The sequence below is a fragment of the Cyprinodon variegatus genome, unplaced genomic scaffold, assembly GCF_000732505.1.
Source record: "Cyprinodon variegatus isolate N-32 unplaced genomic scaffold, C_variegatus-1.0 Scaffold1555, whole genome shotgun sequence".
NCBI classification, from domain to species: domain Eukaryota; kingdom Metazoa; phylum Chordata; class Actinopteri; order Cyprinodontiformes; family Cyprinodontidae; genus Cyprinodon; species Cyprinodon variegatus.
The window spans coordinates 18,242-43,697 of NW_015152008.1; the positions used below are offsets into that span (position 1 = coordinate 18,242).

The 25,456-nt window shown below is 40.3% G+C and overlaps 2 protein-coding genes across 2 annotated transcripts in view; one reads left to right on the forward strand and one right to left on the reverse strand.

The window, feature by feature from the left end:
* Positions 1-234: 234 nt before the first annotated feature.
* Positions 235-12,279, forward strand: LOC107103895 (phosphoenolpyruvate carboxykinase, cytosolic [GTP]-like). Its single transcript, XM_015403744.1, has 11 exons — positions 235-640; positions 5,102-5,314; positions 5,391-5,575; positions 8,084-8,154; positions 8,335-8,470; positions 8,546-8,733; positions 8,814-8,976; positions 9,056-9,271; positions 9,569-9,706; positions 10,806-10,901; positions 10,983-12,279. The coding sequence occupies exons 1-11, from the start codon at positions 609-611 to the stop codon at positions 11,450-11,452; spliced, it is 1,908 nt and encodes a 635-aa protein (XP_015259230.1). The 5' UTR covers positions 235-608; the 3' UTR covers positions 11,453-12,279.
* Positions 12,280-16,499: 4,220 nt separating this feature from the next.
* LOC107103893 (sialic acid-binding Ig-like lectin 13) overlaps positions 16,500-25,456 on the reverse strand; it is a 34,493-nt gene continuing 25,536 nt past the window's right edge. Inside the window, exons 5-9 of the mRNA XM_015403742.1 lie at positions 23,247-23,427; positions 22,913-23,170; positions 22,661-22,739; positions 16,990-17,089; positions 16,500-16,745 (exon numbers count right to left, since the gene is read on the reverse strand). Of these exons, the coding sequence (XP_015259228.1) occupies positions 16,530-16,745; positions 16,990-17,089; positions 22,661-22,739; positions 22,913-23,170; positions 23,247-23,427 (834 nt within the window). The 3' untranslated portion in view covers positions 16,500-16,529. The remainder of the gene's footprint in view (positions 16,746-16,989; positions 17,090-22,660; positions 22,740-22,912; positions 23,171-23,246; positions 23,428-25,456) is intronic.

Genomic DNA, 25,456 nt, shown 5'->3' on the forward strand with positions numbered 1-25,456 from the left:
AGATAGATAGATAGATAGATAGATAGATAGATAGATAGATAGATAGATAGATAGATAGATAGATAGATAGATAGATAGATAGATATAAATAAGTATGTTTATAACAGTGTAACAACAGCACTGTATGGGAGTTTGCTTTGAGTGTTTTTCTGAGCTGCAGCTCCAGCTTCCGGGTTTCTGTCTACGTCAGCTTTTACGTGCGACGCGGCAGGAACCATCCGGGTTTGCATCATCCGGGAGGGACGGGGCGCGCAGCCCGGGGTGAAGGGACGGAGAGCATCACCAGAATGGGCGCAATCTGCGGACAAATAAACTAACAAACATTAGCATATGTAAATGTTGAGCCAGAGGCGCCTCCTCCCTGCTGCAGCTCCGTGTCCGGGGGGTTCGCTGTGATAAAGCAGCGTGGGGAGTCCGTGGAGCCAGTCGGCTGTGATCGTGGGGCAGCAGTGGCAGGACGGAATCCACCGAAGGTGTTTTTACCTGGAGCAAAGTGCGAAGTCCTCAATCTGAGGACAGATATGAGCTGTGAAGAGCTTTAATCTAACTTATGTGCGCCTTTTACAAAAAAAAGTCTCTAAGATATTAATTTAAAGTCAGCATCAAAGATGTCTTGCCTTTTATTAGGAGTCATTCGAAGGTGAGTAGTCTATCAGTGCCATTCACTCATTTCTGATCTCATTTTATTGGAATAATAAATGTGTTTTTGATGTGACCTATCAGGGTTAACCTTTGTTCAATAGTTACTAGAAGCAGAGCTTGAACTTGTGGTTCTCCATTGCAGTCAGAAACTTGTCAGACTTGATTTGGCTGCACGTCAACCGACATTCAGGAAAATAAATATTTCTCTCTGTATGTTTGGTATAATTGTCTGTAATTCTTCCTTTTGCAAACTGCACTGTGCCTGAAGGCTTTGTGGTGAGGCCGCATCACTCAGGAGGCCTGGACTCAATGTGAGCAATCAGTTTAAATGAGTGTGTGCTTTTATTTCATCTCTAAAGGTGCATGCCAAGGACACATGTTGACGCTTTTCACCAGCACCAGGTTCCTGTGCCCTCTGTTTGTGTTTCTGCTTGAAGGACTGTTGCTGAGTGCATTCGTCAATGAAATGTGGTGTAATTCTGCATGTTTTGTGCATGTTTGTCTGCTGTGACGCTGCTGTTTAACCAGGATATGTGAGGTAGGGGCAGTGAGGTGTGCAGGGCTGTGGTGTGTGTGGATTGGCTTGTCCACTCAGAGGTGTGGTTCCTTTATGGCAGCCTAGTGGTTAGGGTATAGAGCTTGGAATCCAGAGCCCCACTCCCACAGACTGCCACTCTGGGCGCCCCACGATGGCAGCCCACTGCTCCCCAAAGGAAAGGGTTAAATGCAGAAGTGATTTTCTCCAATGTGAGATCAATTATTATTATTAAATGAAAACAGATGGACCAGGATTCCTTGCCCTCCTTGCCGGATTTTCACGTTTACTCCTTCTCCCGAGGGTTAAAAACATCTTGATCTTACAAAACGCATCATGTGGCAAAATTCTTCAACTTATCTTGTTCAGGGTGGGACTGCAGAGGAGAACAGGAAGCAGTTTGGGGGGAAACTAGAGCAAAGGTTACAAGCATACACAGCCTAAAGAGAATCAGATCATCTTCAGAGAGGATCTGATCTGGCTCGACTAGTTTGACAGCATATTTCTAAATTTTTTTTTTTACATGCTTCACCTCAATTTAAATTGAAATTCTATTCAGGTGATCTCCCGTCTTTAAATCGTGATCACACTCACTGTAATGTTTAGCTGTGTCCCTCCAGTTAGTGTAATTAAATGCATGACAGGATTAATGTGCCTAATTGATGAGCTGCATGGTTAGGAGCCTGACTGCTTTAGATCTGACTGAACAGACTGTTTTCATATATATCGCTTTAAAAAAAGCTCTACAAAGGGTCTTTATCCCTAAAGGTTTCTGGGGCAAGGGTCTGTCTGTGGGTTAGGGGGGAACGGTGGGGTTATTTGTTTAGTTTCCACCCCACTGATCTGTCATTGATCTGCTCAACTCAGCAAATGATTACATCTTGTAGCTGCATGGTAATGTGTAAAATGTCAGGGTGCAACGATGCATGCACAACTTCAGGAAAACAATTCTTTGAAAGGATGAATTCCTATTTATTTTTGTTTTCAGGAACAGATTAAAGGTTTTTCTAATCCTGAACTGTGTTTTAAAGATCGTCTGTTTGAATTTGAAGTATAGAGATTACGTTTTGGTAATGCAGTTTAGATTTCAAACAAAAGAGCATTGAATACAGTCAAGATTGATAAAGAAAAGAAAGACATGAGATACTTTATGAAATGATAAAGTTGGTGCTAATATTACAAGCTAGCAATTAGCTATAGCCTCACAGTGTAAATCATCAATGCTCTAAATCCCTTCTCTGTACCCAAAATGTCCTCACACAAAAAATGTAAATGTGTCAAAAGATTCTCTGGGACTTCCCTAAAGCCGGACTTACACTGTGCAATTTTTTTCAATCGTTGCACGCAGCTGCAGCTCACACTGTACGACGAAACGGCAGGGTTTTATCGTACAGTATGAGTTCACAGTTCACGATGCATGTTCGGCGCAACGCTCTAATGCGATCTACCTGCTCACACCGTACGACTAAAAACCACGTCGGACTCCGCTCCACAGTGAGATGGCGCTACTTGGACTCATCTATCCAGAAGCCAAATGAGTAGAACAGGAATATGAAGCTCACTAAGATAAAACGTGCTGTCTTGGCAGTTTGTGCAATTTTGTGCTGAAAGCCCTAAAAAGAAAAGGCGACGACGTATTTGGACAAAGGCATGGCTGAGCAAACGTGGCTACTACGGTCTGTCAATTTTACAGAAAGAACTCCATTTCACTCGCTGCCCGCCATACTTCTGTGTGTTCATCTGAGATGAAGAGGAAGAAGAAGAATCCTTGTTTCCCCACTGAGCGATTAGCCAGGGACGGACAACTGAAAATCAAACATGTTCGATTTTCTCTGACCTCGCAATTCCTGATCGGGAGGTGGTCATGAGAGGCTCGTCGTTACCCCCTGTACACTACATGACGCACAATCAGACTGAAAGTCAGCCCTATCGAAAAACTCTTGCACAACTGGAAAATCGGCCCAAAAACAGCAAAAAATCCCACAGTGTAAGCTCGGCTTAACTGAGTGCTTTAGGCCTGACTACAAATCTTTAGTGGTTTTTACTTTGACACACCGAAGCAACCCGGACAATCGTCAATTTCGAGAACAACACAAGATTTTCGGGTGTTCTCGGAATAAATACCTTTAAAATGTTTGAAAGGTCATAAACTAATCTTCCATTCCATTTCATTTTCCATCACACTTAATACCAAATCGGGTCACGAGGGCTACTGGTGCCTATCTTCAGCGGGCGATAGGCGGGTACACCCTGGACAGGTCGCCAGTCCATCACAGGCATAAACTAAGAAGTTTCCACTACCCAGATTTATTAAAAACTGTTAGATTGTACTTTAGCTTGAAAGTACAGTGACATTAGCATGTATAGTTAATAAGTCACACAGTGCTAGCGAATGGTTTGGTGATTTTCTTTGTTTTAACAAGAACCCAACATGTTGCAAAAGACCTCAGAGAAGTGGAGGCTTAGTGCACTTCATCAAATGGTTAACATTTGATTAAGATCTGCTTCCTTTTCTCTTTCACAATAAGACTCTTGTCATCAATAGATCTCTACTCTGTTGATATCTAGACATTAGAAAGTGGTTTAAAAGTTATCAGGGCAGCTCCAAAGGCCTAGACTGAGTCAGAAATCAGAGGACGTCCCGTGTTAAGAGGCAAATCTTAACCACTGTGTCAGGGATTTAGTTTATGAGCAAATATCAGCAAACCTGCATGTACGTCAGCCCCGCCTATGTGAGGTCCAAAGGTAAGCCATCTAGGAACACGCTCACATGTTAAAGTCAAACAGAGGAGACAACAGAATATGGTACATGTGGAACATCCACAGTCAGCGTTTTCATTGTTACCATCCATTGTTCAGCTCCAAGCTGCATACAGCTATGAAGACCATGGCCCATAATGGGTTTTCTGAAACCAAAAGGGTTTACCTTCTGGTTTACCATCTCTTGACATCCAGCTGCCTGATCTTACTTCCAGTTTATCTCCCAGATAAGAATATCAAAGATGAACACTTCCTCTCAGCCTTCTGGGACATTTGCTTTGCACTCTCAGCACAAACTTCACCATGTTGATGATTAATTGTTCACTATGACTGAAACTAACCTCAAAGCACAGGTTCAAAGAAAGTAATTTAACCAGTTTCTAGCTCTTTGTTCTTGTGCTGCATAGTCATACGTTCATCATCCTGTCTGCTGCATATTTCCTTGTCTTTTTAGACTGGATTTACGCGTTTATCTGCATGCTTTTATTGCATACGTGGTGTTCACCTAAAAAAAACACTGCGCATCTGAACAAGAGATAATGCCAATCTTTATGTCATCTACCTTATGTGAAAGTGCTACCCTTGTTAAACCAGCCAATCCTTTACTCTTGTTTAAATAGTTATCCGTACTCCCTCATAACTGCTGAACATACAGAGTTTAAGTTACCACATGGAGTCAGCAACAGCAGAGAAGATAACACTGTATGCTCTATGGTCAGGCAACACACACACACACAGGTTTGTGTTTTACCCGTAAACATGGCAACCGCCGCTCACTGGCTAGTGTACATGAATATTATGCTGCTGGCAAACAATAGCTTGGCTCCCCCACAGCCCCTCCTTTGTCCACAGATGTCATCATGAGGTTTGCTGTTCAACCTAAAACCCAGAAAAGACTAATCCGCCCTTTTTTCCCATAAAAAATGCCAAAACAAAGCTATGGTTGCGCATGAAAACATTAGATTACACTTGGCAGAGATAGAAGACTAAATCCATGTGAAAACTCTGTAAAAAAGGACACTTGGATAGATGGTATCATCAGTGTCCTAACTAGAGCAGGTGTGGGAAAAGTATCGCTACCTGGCAATGACTAAATAATCTGAACCAGTTAATCACAACTACAGTAAAGTTTAGCTCTTAAGTCAAAGTATCTTGTCTCTACAGGCAGGGTGGAGTTGGGGCCGGTGTCGGGGTCCGCTCTCTGGCCTCCATCCCTTCCCTACCACCGGCAGTGGCTGATTTTGTGAAAGGAGCGGTAGACGAGTGCAAGCCCGCAAATGTCCAAGTAGTGACTGGTACTCCTGAGGAGACGGCCAACATCCTGGCCGGCCTGGAAAGGGACGGCATGGTCAAGAAGCTTCCTAAATATGAGAACTGGTGAGTTATACTGATGACTGCCTATTAACATCTAGTTTACCCTGAAGTTCCTGCAGCTAAACTTTGTGTTTGGCAGTTGGCTGGCCCGCACAGACCCAAAGGACGTGGCCCGAGTAGAGAGTAAGACCGTGATTGTAACCAAGAACCAGAGGGACACCATCCCCATCCCCGCTGGAGGGGTGAAGAGCCAATTGGGAAGCTGGATGAGTGAACCAGACTGGCACAAAGCCAGAGAAGACCGTTTTCCTGGCTGTATGGCAGGTAGGTCTACTGATCCATATGACCTAACCTATCTGGGTCACTTTCAATTACTTGAAAGGGTTAAGATTGCTGAAAGAAAGTTTTTCTGTTTGGGCCAAAGACCCAAGGCTATAGGCGACTGGTATCTCAGATGTATGTCTTATCTCATTGCTGCAAATAACAGCTGAAAGTGTCACAGATTACCCTCCAGACATGATCTGGGACATCTAAAAGACTTTAACCTCTGGATCCAACAGGCAATGCAAACCCTTATATTTACTCTCGCTTTGGTTAGTTTTTTTTTAAATCTTTTTTTCACTGGTTTGTTTTGTACTTTACCTGTGGTTGATGTCCATTAGTTTCGAGTCATAGATTATTTTAAAGGTTGCAGGTGGCAAAAGATGCAATGTCTCCTTCTAATGGTGTTGTGCCATTGTGGGAGTTTATCACTGACCTAAAATGTTTGAATTCTTTTCGCATTGTTTTATTAACTCTGCTGTTAAATGGCTGCTTTCAGTCAGTGTAGTTCAGTTAGGTTCTCTTATTTTCTGTGCATAGATGAAACATTGGCTTATTTAGGTACTGGAGGAGTACATAGCTCTGATGAATTGGACTATATACTGCGATCTGGCAGTTTGTCCAATGCTTTAGTTAAAGATGCTACTATCCTGCAACTTTTAGATGCATCCCTGCTCCTCCTAAATTACATGAATGGCTCTTTTCCAGACTTCTAACTACGTGAATGAAATGCTGATGTGAGAATTTCACCGTTTCATTCAGTTGTTGTAGAAGGGATGCACACAAAAGTTGCAGGATTGTAGCTCTGGAGGACTCCACATTTTCCTACACCTCTGAGAAGATTAAAGACCCGTGGGTCAGATTATAAAGTGCTTAATCAAAACTGAAGAAAACTTTAGACTAAATTTGTAGGCAGATTTTGGTTTTATAATCCAGTACCGAATCGTAGACTTTTTTTGGTGAGCAAAGTCATCAAGAACATTTTGAATTTTCTTGTTCTGCAACTGAAATATTCAGATCAAGACTGAGACATTGCAATGTTGAATGTCAGTTTTGAAAAATCTAAGTATCTAAAACACATTTTTTGTTTCCATAAACAGACTGGTCCCAGGTCTGATCTTTGTTTTTAATAATCTACAATAAAGGTATAAAATATTTCCATCCTGGGTTTAATAGTGTGTTCATCATGATCTATACACTTCTCCAAAGCAAAGAGGTTGTTCTTAGTTTTGTTCAGAGTTAAAAGGGACCGTTCTGGTTTCACCAATTTAATCATACAATAAACAATAAGCTAACCAAGCCCCATTTGTAAACAATCTTTTTCAAAGTTCTTTAATCAGATCCCAAATTCAGTGTCATTAGCCGGCCGTCGCATATTTTTTGTTGTTTGCAATTCCGAACTTGTTTTGGGCACAACTCATGTAAGTAAGTAATGGTCTCCCTCCAGTATCAAGCTTCATCAGCCACTTGATGCCACTTTATGATGCTGATTAACTGTTTCTTTAATGAAATATCTCCTAGTTTTTTATTTCTTTATGATGCCAATAAATGGTGATTTGCCAGTAGTATACTACAAATAGGCAGGGGAAAAAAAGTATAAACATAGTAAACAAAGTACAAATGTTATCATAATATCTGCTCATAGACGTATAACTGAATTGATGAGCATTCCTGATTTGTCTTTGGTTTATTCTGTGTTACGTTTTGGTGTAGGCTTGAAAATCTGCGTTAAATGAGTGTATATGTGCTCTGACTTCATGTGACTGTATGCTGGTCTCTAATTAGCGAAATAGAGGGGGCTCAAAGCTGTGGCCAATCAGTGCTTTGTTTGTCATCCTTCATCCAATCAGATTAACCCAGGATGCATGTCAGTCAAAGTCAAACTCATGGCGGATTAGTGGCTTTTCCCACAGATGGAAGCTGAAGTTGAGAAAGAATAATTCAGCAAAAGAAAACTGAAGACATTTATTTAAAGATGAATAATTTTACAAATTTTTGGCCGGAGGAATAAAAATGCAACTAAAGAAAATTAAACCGGATTTAAAAATTCTGCATTAGGCAGGTAGAGTTCATTACTATGTTGTAATCTCTGATCTCTAGTGCGCCCCTTGATAATTTCCTATCACCTGCTGTCATGTCAACATGAACCCATGGAGCAAACCATCAAACATCAGTTTATTTGAAGACACAACTCTGACCCGAGGATGTCCTCTCTGACTTTAGATAAACTGAGGTCAAAAAAATGATCTATTTCTACATTTAAGCTCTTAAAAAAACGGACTTATTTATTTGTCCAGCACCTTTCCCTTATTTCTTTAGCATTCTAATATCTACCAGTTGCTGTTTTAAACAGATCTTGTAGGATTAATGTGATTATAAAAACAAAAAAAAGGGTTTATTTTCATTTTACATAAAAATAAAAATCCAACTTTTATTGCAAATATCTGTCAAAAATATAGAAATAATTATCCCTAATGGTTTTCTAATTGCGTGTTTTGGTCTTCCTTGTAGGTCGGACCATGTACGTGATTCCCTTCAGCATGGGACCTGTGGGCTCAACGCTAAGCAAATATGGCGTCCAGGTACTTTCTGTTCTCTAGATACCTGCTACTCAGCAAAAACAGCCTGCAATAAAACCATAAGCCTGCAGGATTGTTTTAGTCGTGAATGATTTGTAATGCATTGTTGTGGTTTATTATCTAGCCTGATTAGTCTCTGTGCAGTTTTATGGTCATAACCTCTGGATCGTGTGCATCCTCTAGGTGACAGACTCTCCATATGTGGTGGCCAGCATGGGGATCATGACCCGTATGGGCAGTCCTGTTCTGCAGAAACTGTCTGAAGGAGCGGAGTTTGTCCGCTGCCAGCACTCGTTAGGACGACCTCTCCCACTCAAAGGTACGCAGAAACGTTTACTTTTGTACTTCAAGGAAGTATTCATGGGAAAATTCACTTTCATTATCTCTCCTCTAGCTCCTCTAGTCAACTCTTGGCCTTGCAACCCGGAGAAAGTCCTAATATCCCACCTACCGGACACCAGGCAGATCTTGTCCTTCGGCAGTGGTTATGGAGGAAACTCTCTGCTTGGGAAGAAGTGCTTTGCTCTCCGCATCGCCTCCCGCATCGCCAAGGATGAGGGCTGGCTGGCTGAGCACATGTTGGTGAGAGCAAAAGAAAATCATTAAATTAGTTTGCATACACTGTAGAGCCATCTTTGTTCACCCTTTTTTTCTGTTCTTAGATCCTTGGGATCACAAACCCTCAGGGTGTGAAGCGTTACGTGGCGGCGGCCTTCCCCAGCGCCTGTGGTAAAACCAACCTGGCCATGATGAAGCCTGCCCTCCCAGGCTGGAAGGTGGAGTGCGTGGGAGACGACATTGCATGGATGAAGTTTGACAGTCAAGGTGAGTGCAGGTCTATTGAAATCCACCCTGACTTTGTCACTACAGGCTGCTCTGAATCAGGCCTCTCACTCCTCTGTAGGCAAACTCAGGGCCATCAACCCAGAGAACGGGTTCTTTGGAGTCGCTCCAGGCACTTCGGACAAGACCAACCCTTACGCCATGGCTACCATCTCCAAAAACACGGTGTTCACCAACGTCGGCGAGACGAGCGACGGCGGAGTGTGGTGGGAGGGGCTCGACCCCCCTCCGGCTGGAGTTACTCTGACTGATTGGCATGGAAAAACATGGAAGCCAGGTACCAGTGGGATCATATTCAGACTCGCTAGGCCCTAAAAGGCGGCAATAAAGTTTGATTGATGTAAATATCTCCTTAGATAATGTTTTTCTCCACATTTACCACATTATTACTTGTCAAAAATTCAAGTTTAAATGCAAATGGTGTACAGCACCATCTAGTGGTTTACCAAAGTAATTACTTTTTTATGTTTTGAAACAATTTGAAGCATATTTTTGATATACTTATAATAATAATAATAATAACATTTAATGCTTTGAACACAGTAAAAAAATGTTTTTTTCTTTTTGCACACAGGAAGCTCCACACCATGTGCCCACCCCAACTCACGCTTCTGCACCCCAGCAGCTCAGTGCCCCATCATTGACCCCCAGTGGGAGAGTGAGGAAGGGGTTCCCATTGATGCCATCATCTTTGGAGGCAGAAGGCCTGAAGGTTTGTACTCGCTCATATAAAACACGATCAGATTTCTATAACATTTTACAAGCCGGAAGCTATAGATAAAGGGATCTTTGACCATTTCTCTTTGCACGGTGTCTCTGAATTGAACTCTTGCATGTTTTTCTCTTTAGTCAATGCTGATAAAACTTAGGTCAGGTTATGGGGATGGCCATGAAATATTTTTGTTTTTGCTATTCTGCTTCATCTTGGGCTGATATCATGCAAAAAAACAACAATTTCAGTTCTCTAGAAGAGTCCACCAAGTGTCGCCTCTTCTTTATACACGTTTCTCCGTGGGATTTGGAAAAGTATCAGGCCCACAGCATCATAGATCCTCCTCTGCACTTAACAGTGGGGAGGGGATTCATTTCCTCTATTTATAGGTTATTTCAGATCAAACTGAAATCGACAGTTTGTTGCTCTTTTTTCTACCTAAACAGTGAACTTATTAAAGGTCTAGTAAAGTTTAACCTATTACCAGGAGGGACTTTTTAAATGAAATGCCCACTGACACTGATTGATAGCATCTAATGTTTCCCAGTGATTATCTAAACCCTTAATAATCTCATCCTTTGCTGCAGTTCTCTAATTGGTCCCATTCTTCCCAGTATCTTAAATAGCAAGAAAATCATGAGCTCTGCTCTTTTTTTATCATGCCTCTGGCTGCACACCTCTTGTACAAGTAGTTTTTTTGCTTCTCTTTTCTGACTTTTAAAGGCGAGTTTATTTCTGCCCTTTTGAATGACATGCTCCTTATATTTCTGATGATAAACTCATATTTATTCGCCTTGGGAAATAGTTATAGGTCAATAACAATACTTTTCCAGAAACCTTGATTAGCTATAAGGGGTAATGTCTAAATGATATTGTAAAAAGAAATAATGGGGTACAGGAGTAGTTCCTCACAAAATCAATATTCTTCAGTGAAATGTTTTTTTTTCTAAAACTAAGAGCAGTTATAATAGTTTTCTGTCTTCCTGATAAAAAACAAAACAAAACAACGAATAACTTACCACAGTTATGTTACATTTAGTAACTTGGACAACATTTAAAAACAGCTGCAGTAAAGAAGACGTTATATTTTTGCTTTCAGGAGTCCCGCTGGTCTATGAGTCTTTCAGCTGGCAGCATGGAGTGTTTGTTGGAGCTGCAATGAGGTCAGAGGCCACAGCAGCTGCAGAACATAAAGGTAGGCATCTTCAGACATTTGGAGGTTTACATTTCTAACTAGAAACTCTTTTAAATTCATGAAAATGTACCTTTACTCCAGGTAAAGTCATCATGCATGACCCCTTCGCCATGCGTCCGTTCTTTGGCTACAACTTTGGAGACTACCTCGCTCACTGGCTGAGCATGCAGACCAGGAAGGCCCCCACTCACCTGCCTAAGATCTTCCACGTCAACTGGTTCAGGAAGGACCCGGCAACCGGAGCCTTCCTCTGGCCCGGGTTTGGAGAAAACGCCCGCGTGTTGGAGTGGATCTTCAAGCGCTGCGGCAGAGAGCGGGAAGACGAGGCGGCCAGAAAGAGCTACGTCGGTTGGCTGCCAGAAACCGGCGCCATCGACACTAAAGGTTTGGGCAGTAAGGTGGATATGGGCGCCCTGTTCGATGTGCCCAAACCTTTCTGGCAGAAGGAGACCAAGGAGCTGAGAGCGTACTTCACCCAGCAGGTGGGAGCTGACCTGCCTGCTCAGGTGGAAGCTGAGCTAAAGGCGCTAGAGGACAGAGTCCACAGTTAGACACGTTTAAAACCAGGGATAGGAAGCTAATCTGGAAGAAGGGAGGCACTCAGGGAAGACAGGTTATCAGGGTCAGTTAGAGCCACTGACTGGGTTTACATATGCAGAGAAGTCTGACACATCTAAACAAAACTTGTTTTTCTGTGCTACTTGACCACAAACAGGTAAAAATTAGAAGATCAAACTTCCTCTGTCCGTTTGAACACAGTCAGTGAGCCCTGCTGTCCCCAAAAACACAATAGCTACATTTTAGACACTACAAATGCTGCAACAATAAAGCAACCGGTGCCCAGTTAGCACCAACATTGAATTATAATACTCAGGCTGAAGGTTAATTTCTGAGAGGGACCCAAACATCTCTACCTCCATCCACACACACCTGCCAGCATGTCGCCGGCGTCCAATCAGGGACCTTGAAGTGCCTTGTAGAGTTTACAGGCTTTAGACCAAATAGCTTTTTAAGTAATAATTTTTACACCTTTAAAACATTAACACACATTTTAAGACACACTTAGTGTCTTAAAATGTTTTTTATTACTGAATTAAGCTCATCTTGATTAACTCGTTCCCTACAATGATATTTTAAGAACCCAGGATCTTTAAATATATATTTCACTCGGCCGCTTGTGTAATGATTGTGATTAAATAGGAATTCAGCTGATGTTTACACTCAGTTTGTTAAATGTTGGACCAATAAACGCCTCAGAGATTATCAGGCGTTTTTTTTTTAAAGTTTATATGACAGTGCAATGAAAGACAAAATCTTCATATGTGACTTGTTCATTTTTACAGTGACTTGAAAAATAAATGGTGCCTTGTGAAAGTTTTCATTTTGTTTGTTGGACTTTTTTGTTTCCATTTTCTCTTTCAAACACCGAATGATGAGCTTGTTCGGTTTTATATGTTAGTTCACAATATAAAATATAAAATATATATATATATATATATATATATATATATATATATATATATATATATATATATATTGGAATATAACTCAGTTAATTTAAGAATCTCATGTCATTATTACATTGATTTGTTATTTTCATGACTACAATACATATGTATATATATATATATAATTTTTTTATTTCATCAATTAGGAAGATTATGCCTCACAGCTAATATAAACTCAAAGTCGTTTTTTCAGTTTATTAAATATTGCAAAAGCCCAAAAAGTTTATGAATCTAAAAAATACACTGGTTTCACTCTGATGTCTGATATCATTTATAAAATACATAATGCAAAAAGTGAGAAAAAAATATTTTAAAATTTGGGTAAATATATTGCAATCATTTTACATTAAAAAAAACTTTTAATTCATTAAAGTTAAACCACAGAGTAACGCTGCATCACAGCTGTGAGTCTGCTGCCACCTAGCGGTTGCCTTTAGGAGGGACATTAACCAGATGGAGAAGAACATGCACTCTTAAAGCATTTTGGGTCATGTTACCCAAGGACAGTTGTTGGTTTTCTGTTCAGTTAATAAAAGCAGATACAATTTTACCAGATTTGATCAAATATTGATGTAAATAAAATCTAAAATATTAGGATGCTGCTGAGTAATTTAATATTTTTCATTTTCCGCATATTCTCAACCCCACCTTGAGTGTTTTTCTCTCAGTAAACAAAGAAAATGCATATGATATAAAAAAAGAACATATGTTACTCCAACAAAGATAATATTTAATGTTCAAACAGTTGTTCTGCTCTTCTTTCTCTTGCTCTTCTTAATCATCAAAGGAGACAATGAGTTCAGCTGTTAAAATCATTCTTATACTAATATTTGACAAACAGAGACAGTTTTTAAAGACCAACCATTATAAAAGACACATTTCTTTTGAGAGAGTAGCAATAATACCCAAACCAATGAGATAATCTCAGGTATCTGTCAGGATTTGGTTGAGGTTTAAGGACCCAAATGCAGAGGCAGGGAGGCAGAGGTGGGTTTCGTGATGATTTAATTAAGTGTTTTCAAACAACTGAGGCAAGAATCCAAAAATCCAACAATAAATCCAACAAAAAAAAAGTTAAACCATCCAGAAAACATAGACATCAGGGGGGAAGACTATCACGAGGAGGAAGACGGAGTTGGAGGAACTGAACAGAGGGTGTATTTATGGGAGACTGAAACAAAGAGAAGACTAACGAGCAGATTGGGAGCAGGTGTGAAGCAGGTGTGAACAGAGCAGAAGGAAAAAGAGCTAGAGAAAGAGGAGAACACAAGAGGGCAGCAGAGGGCAACAAATAAAAACCTGAAAACAACCAGAAAATAAGTATTAAACCACTAAAACAAGAAAACAAGGAGTGAAGTAAAAACCGAAAACTGAAAAGAAAACATAACAGAACCAGAACTATGACAGTATCAAACACACAGCATTGAATATACAAGTTAGACGTGTTTCTTAAAATAAAATCTTTGCAGCTAATCTTTCATGCTTGACCTCATCATCCAAGTCGACAATAACCAATCACCTCTGCATTTAACCCATCCCCATGGGGAGCAGGGGGCTGCCATTGTGCGGCGCCCGGGGAGCAGTGAAGTGTTTTGCTCAGGGACCCAAAGTGCAGGCTGTGGTGAATCAAACCAGGCACTTGCAACATTCTCAGAGCACAAGCACACTGCTCTAACCACTAAACTAACACTTCCCCTGTAAGAGAGAAATATTATTTTAATGTCAAATTGACGGTGAACACCAAGCATTTGAGTTGGTGCCTAGAACTCAATGCGTTCATCACTTATTTTGAGTCTAATCAGCATTATTTGAACATTAATTTCAGGGATGCTATCTCAACGTTGATTAGATTAGTAAAATCAAAACTAAATTTAGCAGATATCCATCACAACTACCTTGTTATGATTCAACAGTGCGTTATATCAAAACCCAGTGCCATGTCCAGTATCTGCTCCTATTCCTTTTTTCAACATTCTTTACCCTTACATTTTGTCAAGCCCCTGATTCATGCCTTTAATNACATTTTGTCAAGCCCCTGATTCATGCCTTTAATTCAAGTGTTTCTTAGGACCAATAAAGAGAAAAAGGAGTGGACAGACTTCTGTGTGGCTGTTTGCGATGTGGCTCCTCACTACAAGTACTACAAGAGTGGCAAGATGCCCTCTGGTATCTTAGTTGTTATGATTATTGTTTTTCACATTAATAGAATAAGCAGGAGAAGATGGATGCAAGATTAAAGTTTGTGTCCAAACTAGGAAAGATGGGAAAGATGCTTTTAGAGGGGTCAATCTGGTTCGACCCATGCAAGCCGCCCATGCGTCTTGTGAAGGACAGCTACTTTATGACACAACGTAATTTTTATGACATGCCTGATCATGGCTTCGGGGAGTGAGGGTGATGGGATTGCGTGGCGAGAGGGAAATTTTTTTTTTTAAATGTATTAAAAATACTTTGTAGAATTTATAAATTTCTTTTGAACATTTTGGGAAATGATTTAGACTTTTACTATTACATGTTTATGGATTTTAATGTAATTATTTTGAGGCCTTATCAACACATGTTTACGGAAGTTACATTGTCATAGCAATGTCATGCAAGCTAGTGGCAGACTAGGAAATTTACATGTCTAATGACAAAAACAAGGAGGAAATATGGCATCGAAACGCATTTTGGATTTTCTGGGAAAACCACCACTAGTGAAGAAGAACACTAGTACCACAGCCATGACAACGGAGAGCAGCCAGAGTGAGGAGACTGTCTGTCCGCCTCTGATGGCAGTTGCACCACTAGGCCAAGCCTCGGTACAGTGAACCCATCCTAGCGTGGTTGGATTAGACAAGCCCTTTCAGGAAACATCCAGTTTAAAATTTCCAGCATGGCGCCGTGGTAATGAGACGTTCTCACATTCTTGGTTTGCTAGATGGCGGTGGTTGCACTATGTGGAAAAGACAGATCAACTTTTGTGTTTCGTTTGTCTGAAAGCAGTGAGACCTTGAGACAAATTTAAGAAAGACCACCCCCATTAAATAATACTACTAATACTTCAGTTATTATATTATATTATATTATATTATATTATATTATATTATATTAAGGTGTTACTTTATTGTATCTCTTATACTATATCCGTTGGTTGTGCTGTTCTTTTTATATCTCCTTACAGGTGATGAAGCAGACCGAAAATGTTTTATCGTTATCTCCCTTTTATCTCCTCTTCCTTTTCTTTACTGTTTTACTTACATTGCTGTGTCCATATAATCTTTAATTATAATACAGCTATTTATATGCATAAATCAAACTGATCACTATGGCGATAGCCGTACTGCTCCACTTGTGAAAGCAAAATCTGTTGGACTTTTGTTTTGGCATCAAGACAATTATTATTATTGCCACATCACCAGAAAGGACACTGTAAAAAAAAAAGAAAAAGAAAAAGAAAAGACAACCCCTTCAGGAATGCCAGCTTTTCAAATTGCTGTAAAGCCACTGAAGATGATTTTATTAGAAGTTTAATTAATAGTGCATATATTCACCTGAGAACTGATTAATGTGAAGTAAAGAAGTAAAGTAATTATTTATTTATTATTTATTTAAATAGGCCTATAGGCTTATAGTTCTTTTGTCCAAATAAGAACAACAACAAAAAAATCAACCCGTGTTCAAAATTACTTCCAGCGGCCCTTTGCCTGACATTTCTAGATACCTGGACCTGGACTTGCAATGGTCTGTTTCTGGCCTGTTGCTGTTGTTAGCTGCTAACCTATTGGTTACCTTGACAACATAAGCCTATCATCACCACTTGGTTTAATAAGCACTCCACTATCATCACATCAAATGTGTTGTGTTTATTGGTAATTGTTCATTGTTGGATTAAATAAAACTTAATTGATTTGAATGTTACCAAAGATTTTTACTGCACATCTATATGCTATTTACATTATCTGCTTTCAATGATAATAGCAACATAACAATCAAATTTGACCATGTGCAAATTTGCAAATGCTCAAAACATACTTAAGCATTCTTTTTAACCATTAGCAAAAAAAAAAAATATATAAATATGTATATATAGATTAGCATCTGTATTTTAAGAGACCACTGTCTCCAGAGATAAGATTATTCACAACACAGCAATTTCCTCTTCAGCGCGGAGATCCTCTGGACTGTTAGTTAGCACTGTGAGCTGTTCACACTTGGTCTCCGGATGTTCCTGGTCCTGGACCGAGAAGGAGGAAACTTCAGGCCTGCTCTGAGTGAAATTCATATTTCCATCATGGAGTTTTTCATTTGATTTGTTGGCTATCACGTGAAGATCAACGTCCGCACCCGGTTGATTCTGTGGAAAAATACATCTTCTGATTCGGTGGTATTTAAAAAAAAAACACATAACATTCTTAACATGGAAAAACTAAGTGGACTTTTGTGGAACATGATTTATACTCCTGTTCATAATAAACCATGCACCCTGGGATCAATGGTGTGATATCATGACGTTCAACTGTGTGATGTGTAACTTAACTCTTACTTTACAATACATTACCATAAAAACAATAAAAGAGTATTATTCTTCATGCAAATACCTTACAAACCAACATATGAGAACTCCCTGCATTACTGATAGTTGTTGACACCTCGTACAGGTGCATCCGCCGAGAAACTTTCTGTTTGATCTTAATGAACCTGAAAAACATTAAAGACAATCCTATTATGCTGTGTTTCAATTGACAACACAAAAAGACAAGCTTAAAGATAGTCAAGGCAGATCTGAAACAAGAATTGTGGATGAGCAGGATTAAAATTAGGTACTTATGGCACTGTATGACTGGGGTCAGGGCGTGGTCTGCATAGAATGGTGAAAGCTGCGCTACTCTGCTTTTAATTGGCTAGTACTCACCGCCATTAATGATTACATTGGTTAACTGTAGGCATGATGACCAGTGAGCCAATCGGAGGCAGAAAAGGGTGGTTCATGCTGAGGTTATTATTGCTCATATATTAAATAACATTTACAACTTGTTAGAGTTCTGGTTCTGTTATGTTTTTTCTTTTCAGTATCCAGTTTTACTTTACTCTTTGTCTAGTTTAAATGGTTTAATTTTCATTATGTTCTCTGGTTAATTCCTAGTTACTGTTTCAGTCTTGGTTCTGTTTTGTTTCCTTTTGAGTATCCAGTTTTGCTTTACTGGTTTGTTTTCTAATTTAAAGGGTTTAATTCTTATTTTGTTGTGTTTTTCTGGTTATTTTCAGTTTTCTCGGTTTCAATTTGTTGCCCTCTGATGCCCTCTTTTGTTCTCCTTTTTCTCTAGCTCTTTTCCTCTCTTGCTCTCTGCACACCTGCTCCCAGTTTGCTAATTAGCCCTCTCTTTGTTTCTGTCTCCTATAAATGCTCTTGCTGTTCAGTTCCTCTTTGCTGGGTCCTTGTCTAACTTCGTCTCACATGCTCCTACTTCGTCTCTCTGAGTCTCCCTCATTGAGTTTTGATTCCCTGATGTCTCCATGGTTTTCTGGTTTGTTTCTTCTTATTTTTTCATGTTTTTAATTTTGGACTCCTGTTTTCTTGTTTGTTTTTTGGACTTTGTTTTCATTTTGGATTTTGGATTCTTGGTTGTCTGTTTGTTTGGACTTTGCTTTTTCAGTTACCCTTCATTGAACCAACCATAAATTCACCTCTGCTTGCCTGACTTTGCTTTTGGGTCCTCAACCCTCAAACAAATCCTGACACAAGTTTAGTATAATCTTAACGATTAACAAAGAATTGATAATTTGAAGGGAGTTAGTCAAACAACAATTTTATTTTCTAACCACAAACGTCCTTGTGAATTAAAGGTATAGCGGAGAATTTTAATGAATTTTTGAAAAGATCTGCTGCCTCCACTGCACATGCACAAATCTGTACCCGCTCCTGAGAGGTAACGCCTATTAAACGCATGCAAGAGCATGTACAAGCCCATTTCTCCCTGTGAACACTCTGTTTAAAAGTTGCTGTTTGCATGGCTCATGCAAGCTTACTTTCCAAAGGAAGATTTGCAATTTTCCCACTATGTCAGACCTACCACTGTACGTAGGATGGCTTTACGTAAACATATCACCAGAATGATTGACATTTTGTGGGACCACTTATTTTGATGATCCACCTGGAGAAAGAACATCCTCCATTGTACCTTTAACATTAGCTAGCAAATCAGCTAATGTCAGCAATGTTACCCCATTACAATTAAGCCTAATGATGCCCACTCTGCCCCCCCATCCCCGTTGGACAAGATGCTGTCAGTGAAGAAGAAGGTGCCTCTTCGCCCTTAGCCAAAGATGTTACCTAGGCTAGGTGGGCGAGCTCATTTTTATTGTTGTACCTCATAAATAATGTTAATAACATGTGAGGGGTCGACAGAACTGGGTTAGGAGGATATATCACTTTTAATGTTGTAATTGCATTTTTTAAGTTAGATATTTTTATGTTAAATATAGTTTTATTGAATAATTTGAATGATGAAATCCATATATGCATAGTATATATCTAATGAGTTACACTGAAATAGTCTTTATTTCAATTTTAAGAGTTTATCAACTTTTCCATTTATCCAATTGGATTTGAAGTGTTTTATTTTTTTTATTTAAATCTAAGCTGAAATATGAACAAGGATGTCAAATAGGTAAATGTTTAAAAAATAACGGAAAAACAATGTTCGCCTCATCAGTATTTCATATCCATGAAGGCTGCCTGTGTAATCAGTAATCCCAACAAACTGCTCCTGATTAAGTTATGTTCATTTTAATGGTGGCCCACACTAACTGTTGTAAACAAGCTGTTCAAAGAGACAATTTATACAAAAAACTACTGACTTCCTAAGTGAGAGAATAGGTGTCCTCTATGTGGATTGGCTCAGCAATAAGGAACAGGTCACTTAAAATCTATAATTGTCTCTCACTAGTCTGTAGGCCAGTGCTGAGTTATTTCATAATCCTTCCTTGCTGAGATCAAATGGTAGAAATTGAATGACAAATACAGTAAATACTAGACTGCCCAAAGGTACAGTGAGTAGCACTGCTGCCTTGCAGCAAGAAGGTTCCGGGTTCGATTCTCGGCCTAGGGTCTTTCTGCATGGAGTTTGCATGTTTTCCCTGTGAATGTGTGGGTTCTCTCCGGGTACTCTGGCTTCCTCCCGAGTCTAAAACATGACTGTGAGGTTAATTGGCTTCTATACATTTTCCTTAGGTGTGAGTGTGTGCATGAATAGTTGTTTGTCTCTGTGTTGCCCTGCGATGGACTGATGACCTGTCCAGAGTGGACTCCGCCTCTCAGACATAGACAGCTGGAGATAAACACCAGTACCCCTCACGACCCCAGTTCTGTTCTTGGACTGCATTAAAGAAGAGGGAAAGTATACCCACTTCTCCAGGGACCAGTACACTACTGGGTAGAGTGCCCTCTCTGGGTTGGGGAGGATGTACTGCCCCTAGTGGAGAAGTTTAAGTATCTTGGGGTGTTGTTCAGGAATGAGGGGAAGATTGAATGGGAGATCGATAGATCTCTCTGTAGTGTGCCTGGGCTCGCCCTTAGAGTTAGGGTGAGGAGCTCAGTCATCCAGGGGGGACTCAGAGAAGAGCCGCTGCTCTTCCATGTCGAGAGGAGCCAGCTGAGGTGGCTCAGGCATCTGGTCAGGATGCCTCCTGGTTACCTCCCTGGAGACCCAGGACACGCTGGAGGCACTATGTTTCTCAGCTGGCCTTGGAGCACCTTGGGGGTCCCCTGGATGAGCTGGGTCAAGTGGCTGGGGAGAAGGACATCTGGGCCTCCCTACTGAAGCTGCTACTGCAACCTGATCCCAAATAAGCGGAAGAAGAATGATGGAGTTCTCCGTGAAGTTTTAATTTCCACCACTATATGACCCTCAGAGTGCATTAATGCATAGACTTCAGTATATTGTTGTTTGGGGAGAGATTAGCATGAAACAGATATTGTTTAATCCACCCTCTTAGAAATTCAGAAATGAGAAGTACTTTTTGTGCTTTAACCCTCTTTCATTAAAGCCTCAGAGTTGTATTTGAGAAGATTTAAATTGTTTTCTGTATAACTTGGAAATGCTAATTGCTAGCCATTTAACATTGAATAACGCAACACTTTTGGTTTCCCTCTATTTTTTATGAGATGTACTCAAAGATCTAAAACCATCCATCCATCCATACATCCTTTTTTAAACAAGCCTATCCCAAGTGGGGTCGCGAGAGGTGGTGGTGCCTATTTCCAGCTGTCTACGGGCGAGAGGCGGGTTACAGCCTGGACAGGTCGCCAGTCCATCGCATGGCAACACAGAGACACACAGAAAGCCGGAGTACCCGCAGAGAACCCACACATGCTCAGGGAGAATATGCAAACTCCATGCAGAAAGACCCCAGGCCGGGAATCGAACCTAGAACATTCTTGCTGCAAGGCAGCAGTGCTACCCACTCAAATATTGTTCACACACCACTCTAAATCTATGATAGTGAGCACTTCTTCTTAGGGTCTGCCTTAGACTGCCCACTACATTTGTTAAGACATTTCTGAGTGGTGGATATTATTAAAGAAAAGATGGACTTGCTTTTAAAGCTGAAACATTATTTAAACGGAGAACTTAATCTAAACTTAATCTAGGGGAGTATAAAGGGGAGTATACCAGTTCATTATAGAATCCACACCTATCATGCAGCCATANATAGAATCCACACCTATCATGCAGCCATAAGTCCTTTGACAATCATGGGAGCTTTCTCTGGGTCAGTGAAGCTCCTCTATCATTCCAACCCAAGTTGTAATCCTTAGTTTTGCAGGGTACATAAGGCTATACTTGCACCTCCACAACAGCGGTCTTATCTGCCATAAAAGCCATCCTCTGCCTCACTACATACCTTATGTAGTCAGGGAACATTGATAATGTCATCTTCTTTGAAGACAAGTGTTGATTCTTTAACTGTCCTCTGTTAGATGTTCTTCTCTTGGTAGTGTTTAGCCATAAACCATGATACTTTTGTTGGACATTGGGGACCAATGTACATGCTTATGTTAACTTAAGGAAGTTTCCAACTTGTGCTACCCTCCGCCCCCTCACAAGGCACTCCTACAGGAACATGAGTCCTGCCCACCATTGTGCTTTAGGACAAAGCAAGCAACTCACTGAGACTCTGTGTTTATGCTATGAAACTCTTCTCAGGATTGCAACAGAAGGCCAGGACCTTGCAGGACCTGCAGACTGATCAAAGGCTTAGTGGACCTGGGGGCTAATTCTGAACCAAAGGGCTCCAAAAATAGACCAATCTGCAACAGTTCTCTATGAGTTACAGGAAACTTTCAGATGACTGATGAGACTTGGAGAGTAGAGCATCTGAGAACAAAGATCCCCTGCTGTGTGCCTGCCATACTAAGCTGCTGAATGAGATATCTCCACCTTTCCTGGATGGAGATCAGAAGAAGTTATAGGTCTGGCAAAGATAGGAAAAGAGTTTCTCGGTAAATAATTCAGATTAATGATGGTTTTGGATCATTTAATGTGCTTTCTGTTGTGTATGACAAGCAGACAAGATATTGTACCCCATGCTGACATGTTTTGAGCAGTGCCATGAAATAAAGCTAAAACAAGCTGTTCACATGTTTCCTTATATGCTCATCACATTTTATTACCAAAATATGACCAAAGAGTCTTTTAGGATGAGTCCTAGTTTCCAATATAATAATAATAATAATAATAATAATAATAATAATAATAATAATAATAATAATAATAATAACAACAATAATAATTGAACTTTATTGATCTTACACTGGAGGTTTTTTTTCCCCCCAGCGTTTTATTTTCATTGCACTCTCACAAGTACAGTGCAGCAAAATTAATTCTCTGCCTTTAAGCCATCCCCTTGGGGAGCAGTGGGCTGCCATTTGCAGCGCCTGGGGAGCAGCGTGGGGCTAAGGGTCTTGCCCAGAGACACAGAGTGAAGGCTGTGGGGATCAAACCGGATACTTGCAACCTACTCAGAGCACAAGCGTACTGCTCTAACCACTAGGCCAACACTCCCTGGTTATCATACCATATAGTCAAAAAAGAGCACCTCACTCCCAGATGGTTCATCAACGCCTTTGACAATGAGGCACCTCTTATCTCGAATCAGTGAATGAATAAAATTAAATTACAAAAGTAAATGTTCATCAAATTATTTTCTTGAACTAAATTGCATTTCTTTTTGCTAGTTATTTTAGATGCTAAAAATGTTGATACTCACCAAAGTAAAGCTAACAGGCAGAGGATCACAGTTCCTCCAACTAGAGTGGTCACCCAGAAAATAAATCCAGTTGGCAAACCTCAAACAAACAGACAAAAAATAATATTATTATTGTTCTTTTGTATAGTTTTTAAATTTGAACAGTTTCTTGCAGTTGTGGTTGTTTTTAAGTGCTTTATGAATAAAGTGGGTATGGTTTGATATGGTAACGGATTTGAGCTAACTTTAGAATAACTATGCATAAATATCTACCTTTATTGCCAAGATGAATCACTGCTGATCTCTGATTCCCCAGATCATTTGTAGCCTCACAGTAATACTCTCCTCCCTCAGTAACAGAGAAGCTGTAAACCTGCCCCACAGATACAATAATGGCTCCATCTGTGCTGTTCCAGAACCAGGTGAAGCTGGCAGGAGGCTTGGCTCTGCTGGAGCAGCTCAGCTCCACCCAGCTACCTGCTGACACCAAACCTGATGGACTGATGGATGCTGAGGTGTCTTTAGGAGCATCTGAGGAAAATGGGACACACATTAACTTTATTGATTAGAAACAGCTGAACCATGACGTGCTGACAGGATCACTAACATGAAACACTAAGAGTCACTTCTATCTGTGCTGTCTTGCTTCCTACATTCACAGGATATCTGGCAGAACATCTGATGTTGTATCCATCATGTGTGTCTGACAGAGTGATGGTCTCCTGGATTTTAGTTGTAAAGGTTCCATCTGTGTTTTTCTCTGTTTGTCTCTCAGAGTCTTGTTGGAGATTCCAGGTGAGTTCAGGAGGTGAGTGTGGACAGGGAGTCACAGCTGAGCAGCTTATAGTGACAGACTGATGCTCCTTCAGTTTAAGTGGGATGTTAAAGCTTGGACTCCAAGGACAATCTGAGTTTTATAAGCAAGAAGATAATTCACAAAGTAAGAAATATTGTTTGAATAAAATGAGGTTAATTTGTCTAAATTGCTTTATATAGTGTAATAATAGAAAGTTAATAATTTTACAATATACATCTGTACATTTTATTTAAGTATATATTTTTTACCTTTAACTGTTATTTGAAGAGGGTTATCACAAGCTGTAGCTCTAAACGGCCCGTTCTCAACTCTGAAGAAGTATTTGTCTGTATAACTTGTATTTAAGTTAGTAAATAAAGTGGTGCAGTTTTTTTTTCTCAGGTTTCCAATAATTTTCAATGGATGGATGTTAACCGAGTTACTGCTGTTTAAAATAACTATTTTCTGATTTAGGGACAATTTGAGGTTATTTTTCATCCAAACTCCATAGATGGGGTCGTTATTAAGTGTTTTGTCCTTTGTATTAAATCTACATGGGATTTGTAAACAAGATCCGGTCAGAGCCTCAATCTTATTCGGGGAAGAGATGGAGAGGGCTGGTCGTTTATAACAGTTACCAGCCAAAACCCCTGTAAACACAGACAAATGATAAAGTGAAAGTGAGGTAAAATCTGCCTGTAGAGAAGTTTCACAATCCTCAAAATGAAAAGAAGTGAACAAACATCTCACCTGGAAGAAAGAAGACACTCAGTAACATGTTGACTTTCAACACGTTCTTAGACTGAGCTGCCATCAGACTCTGACGGGTTTTCATCTTTCAGACTGGAAACAAGATGAAAGTGTCAGATTCCATCAAAGGAGTTACAGGATACAATTCAGTAAATATCACAGCACAACATTGTTGATTGTAATTTAGACTGAACTAATTGTTTTATTTGTTCTTCTAGCCCTGGGTGGGTTTCTTCTTCATCTCAAGCTGAGGTCCTCTACCAGAGGCCTGGGAGTTTGAGGGTTCTTCAGGGTATCTTAGCTGTCCCTAGAACTACACACTTCTTAACTGAGATGTCTGATCCTTCTCAAAGTATCTGCAGGAGTAACTTCTCCAGTATGGGGATTACTACCCTGAGGGCTCCACAGGCTCTTTAGTTACCTTCACCTTCCAGGCTTGCTCTAGTTCTTCCCTGAGCCCTTGGTATTTCTCATGATTTTTCTTTCCTGTTATTTCCAACATTTCAGATGGCCATATTGATCACTACAATTGTCCTCTGCTGCTTATCAATCATCATAATATCTGGCTGGGTGGCACAATCTTTTTGTTTGTTTGTATCTGGAAGACCCACAGGATCTTAGCTGTTTAATTCTCCAACACTATTGTGTGTTGCTTACATTTTGACCTGGGGCTTCCAGTTTATATAATGCACAGATTTTTCTATAGGCTATTCTGTACCAGCAATGCATTCCATGTATTCCTTTCCTGCTAGTATCTAACACTTTAATGTGAGATGGTGGATCGTTTCGGTGGCCTGTTTGCATTGTCTGCAGCTGAGATCTTGCTTGATATGGTAGATCTGGGCCTCTAAGGTATCGGTGCTCAAAGTAGCTCCGGTTCTGCCATGACCAGTGCTTCTGTGATGTCCTTCAGTCCGGCCCTCTCTAGCAATTGGTAAGATTTTGTCATATCAACCACTTCAGCTATCTATTGGTGGTACATCCCATGCAGGGGCCTTTCTTCCTATAATATTTCTTTTAGTTCATTCATTTCTAGCTTTAACCGTCTGAGACATTCGCCAAGGGCTTTATCCTTTGGGGCCATCTTCCTGTTATATTCTTGGAGCTTGGATGTTTCATCTTCAATGGTGGCTTTTAGGCTCCAGAGGCCTCTGCCTCCTTCTTTGTTCTTAGTGTTTAGTCTGTGGATTTGGGGTGGAATCCACAGAGCGATCCATGCTTTAGGGTGGAGACGGCAGATTGCCTCACTTTTGTTGCGTGCGGAACCTCAC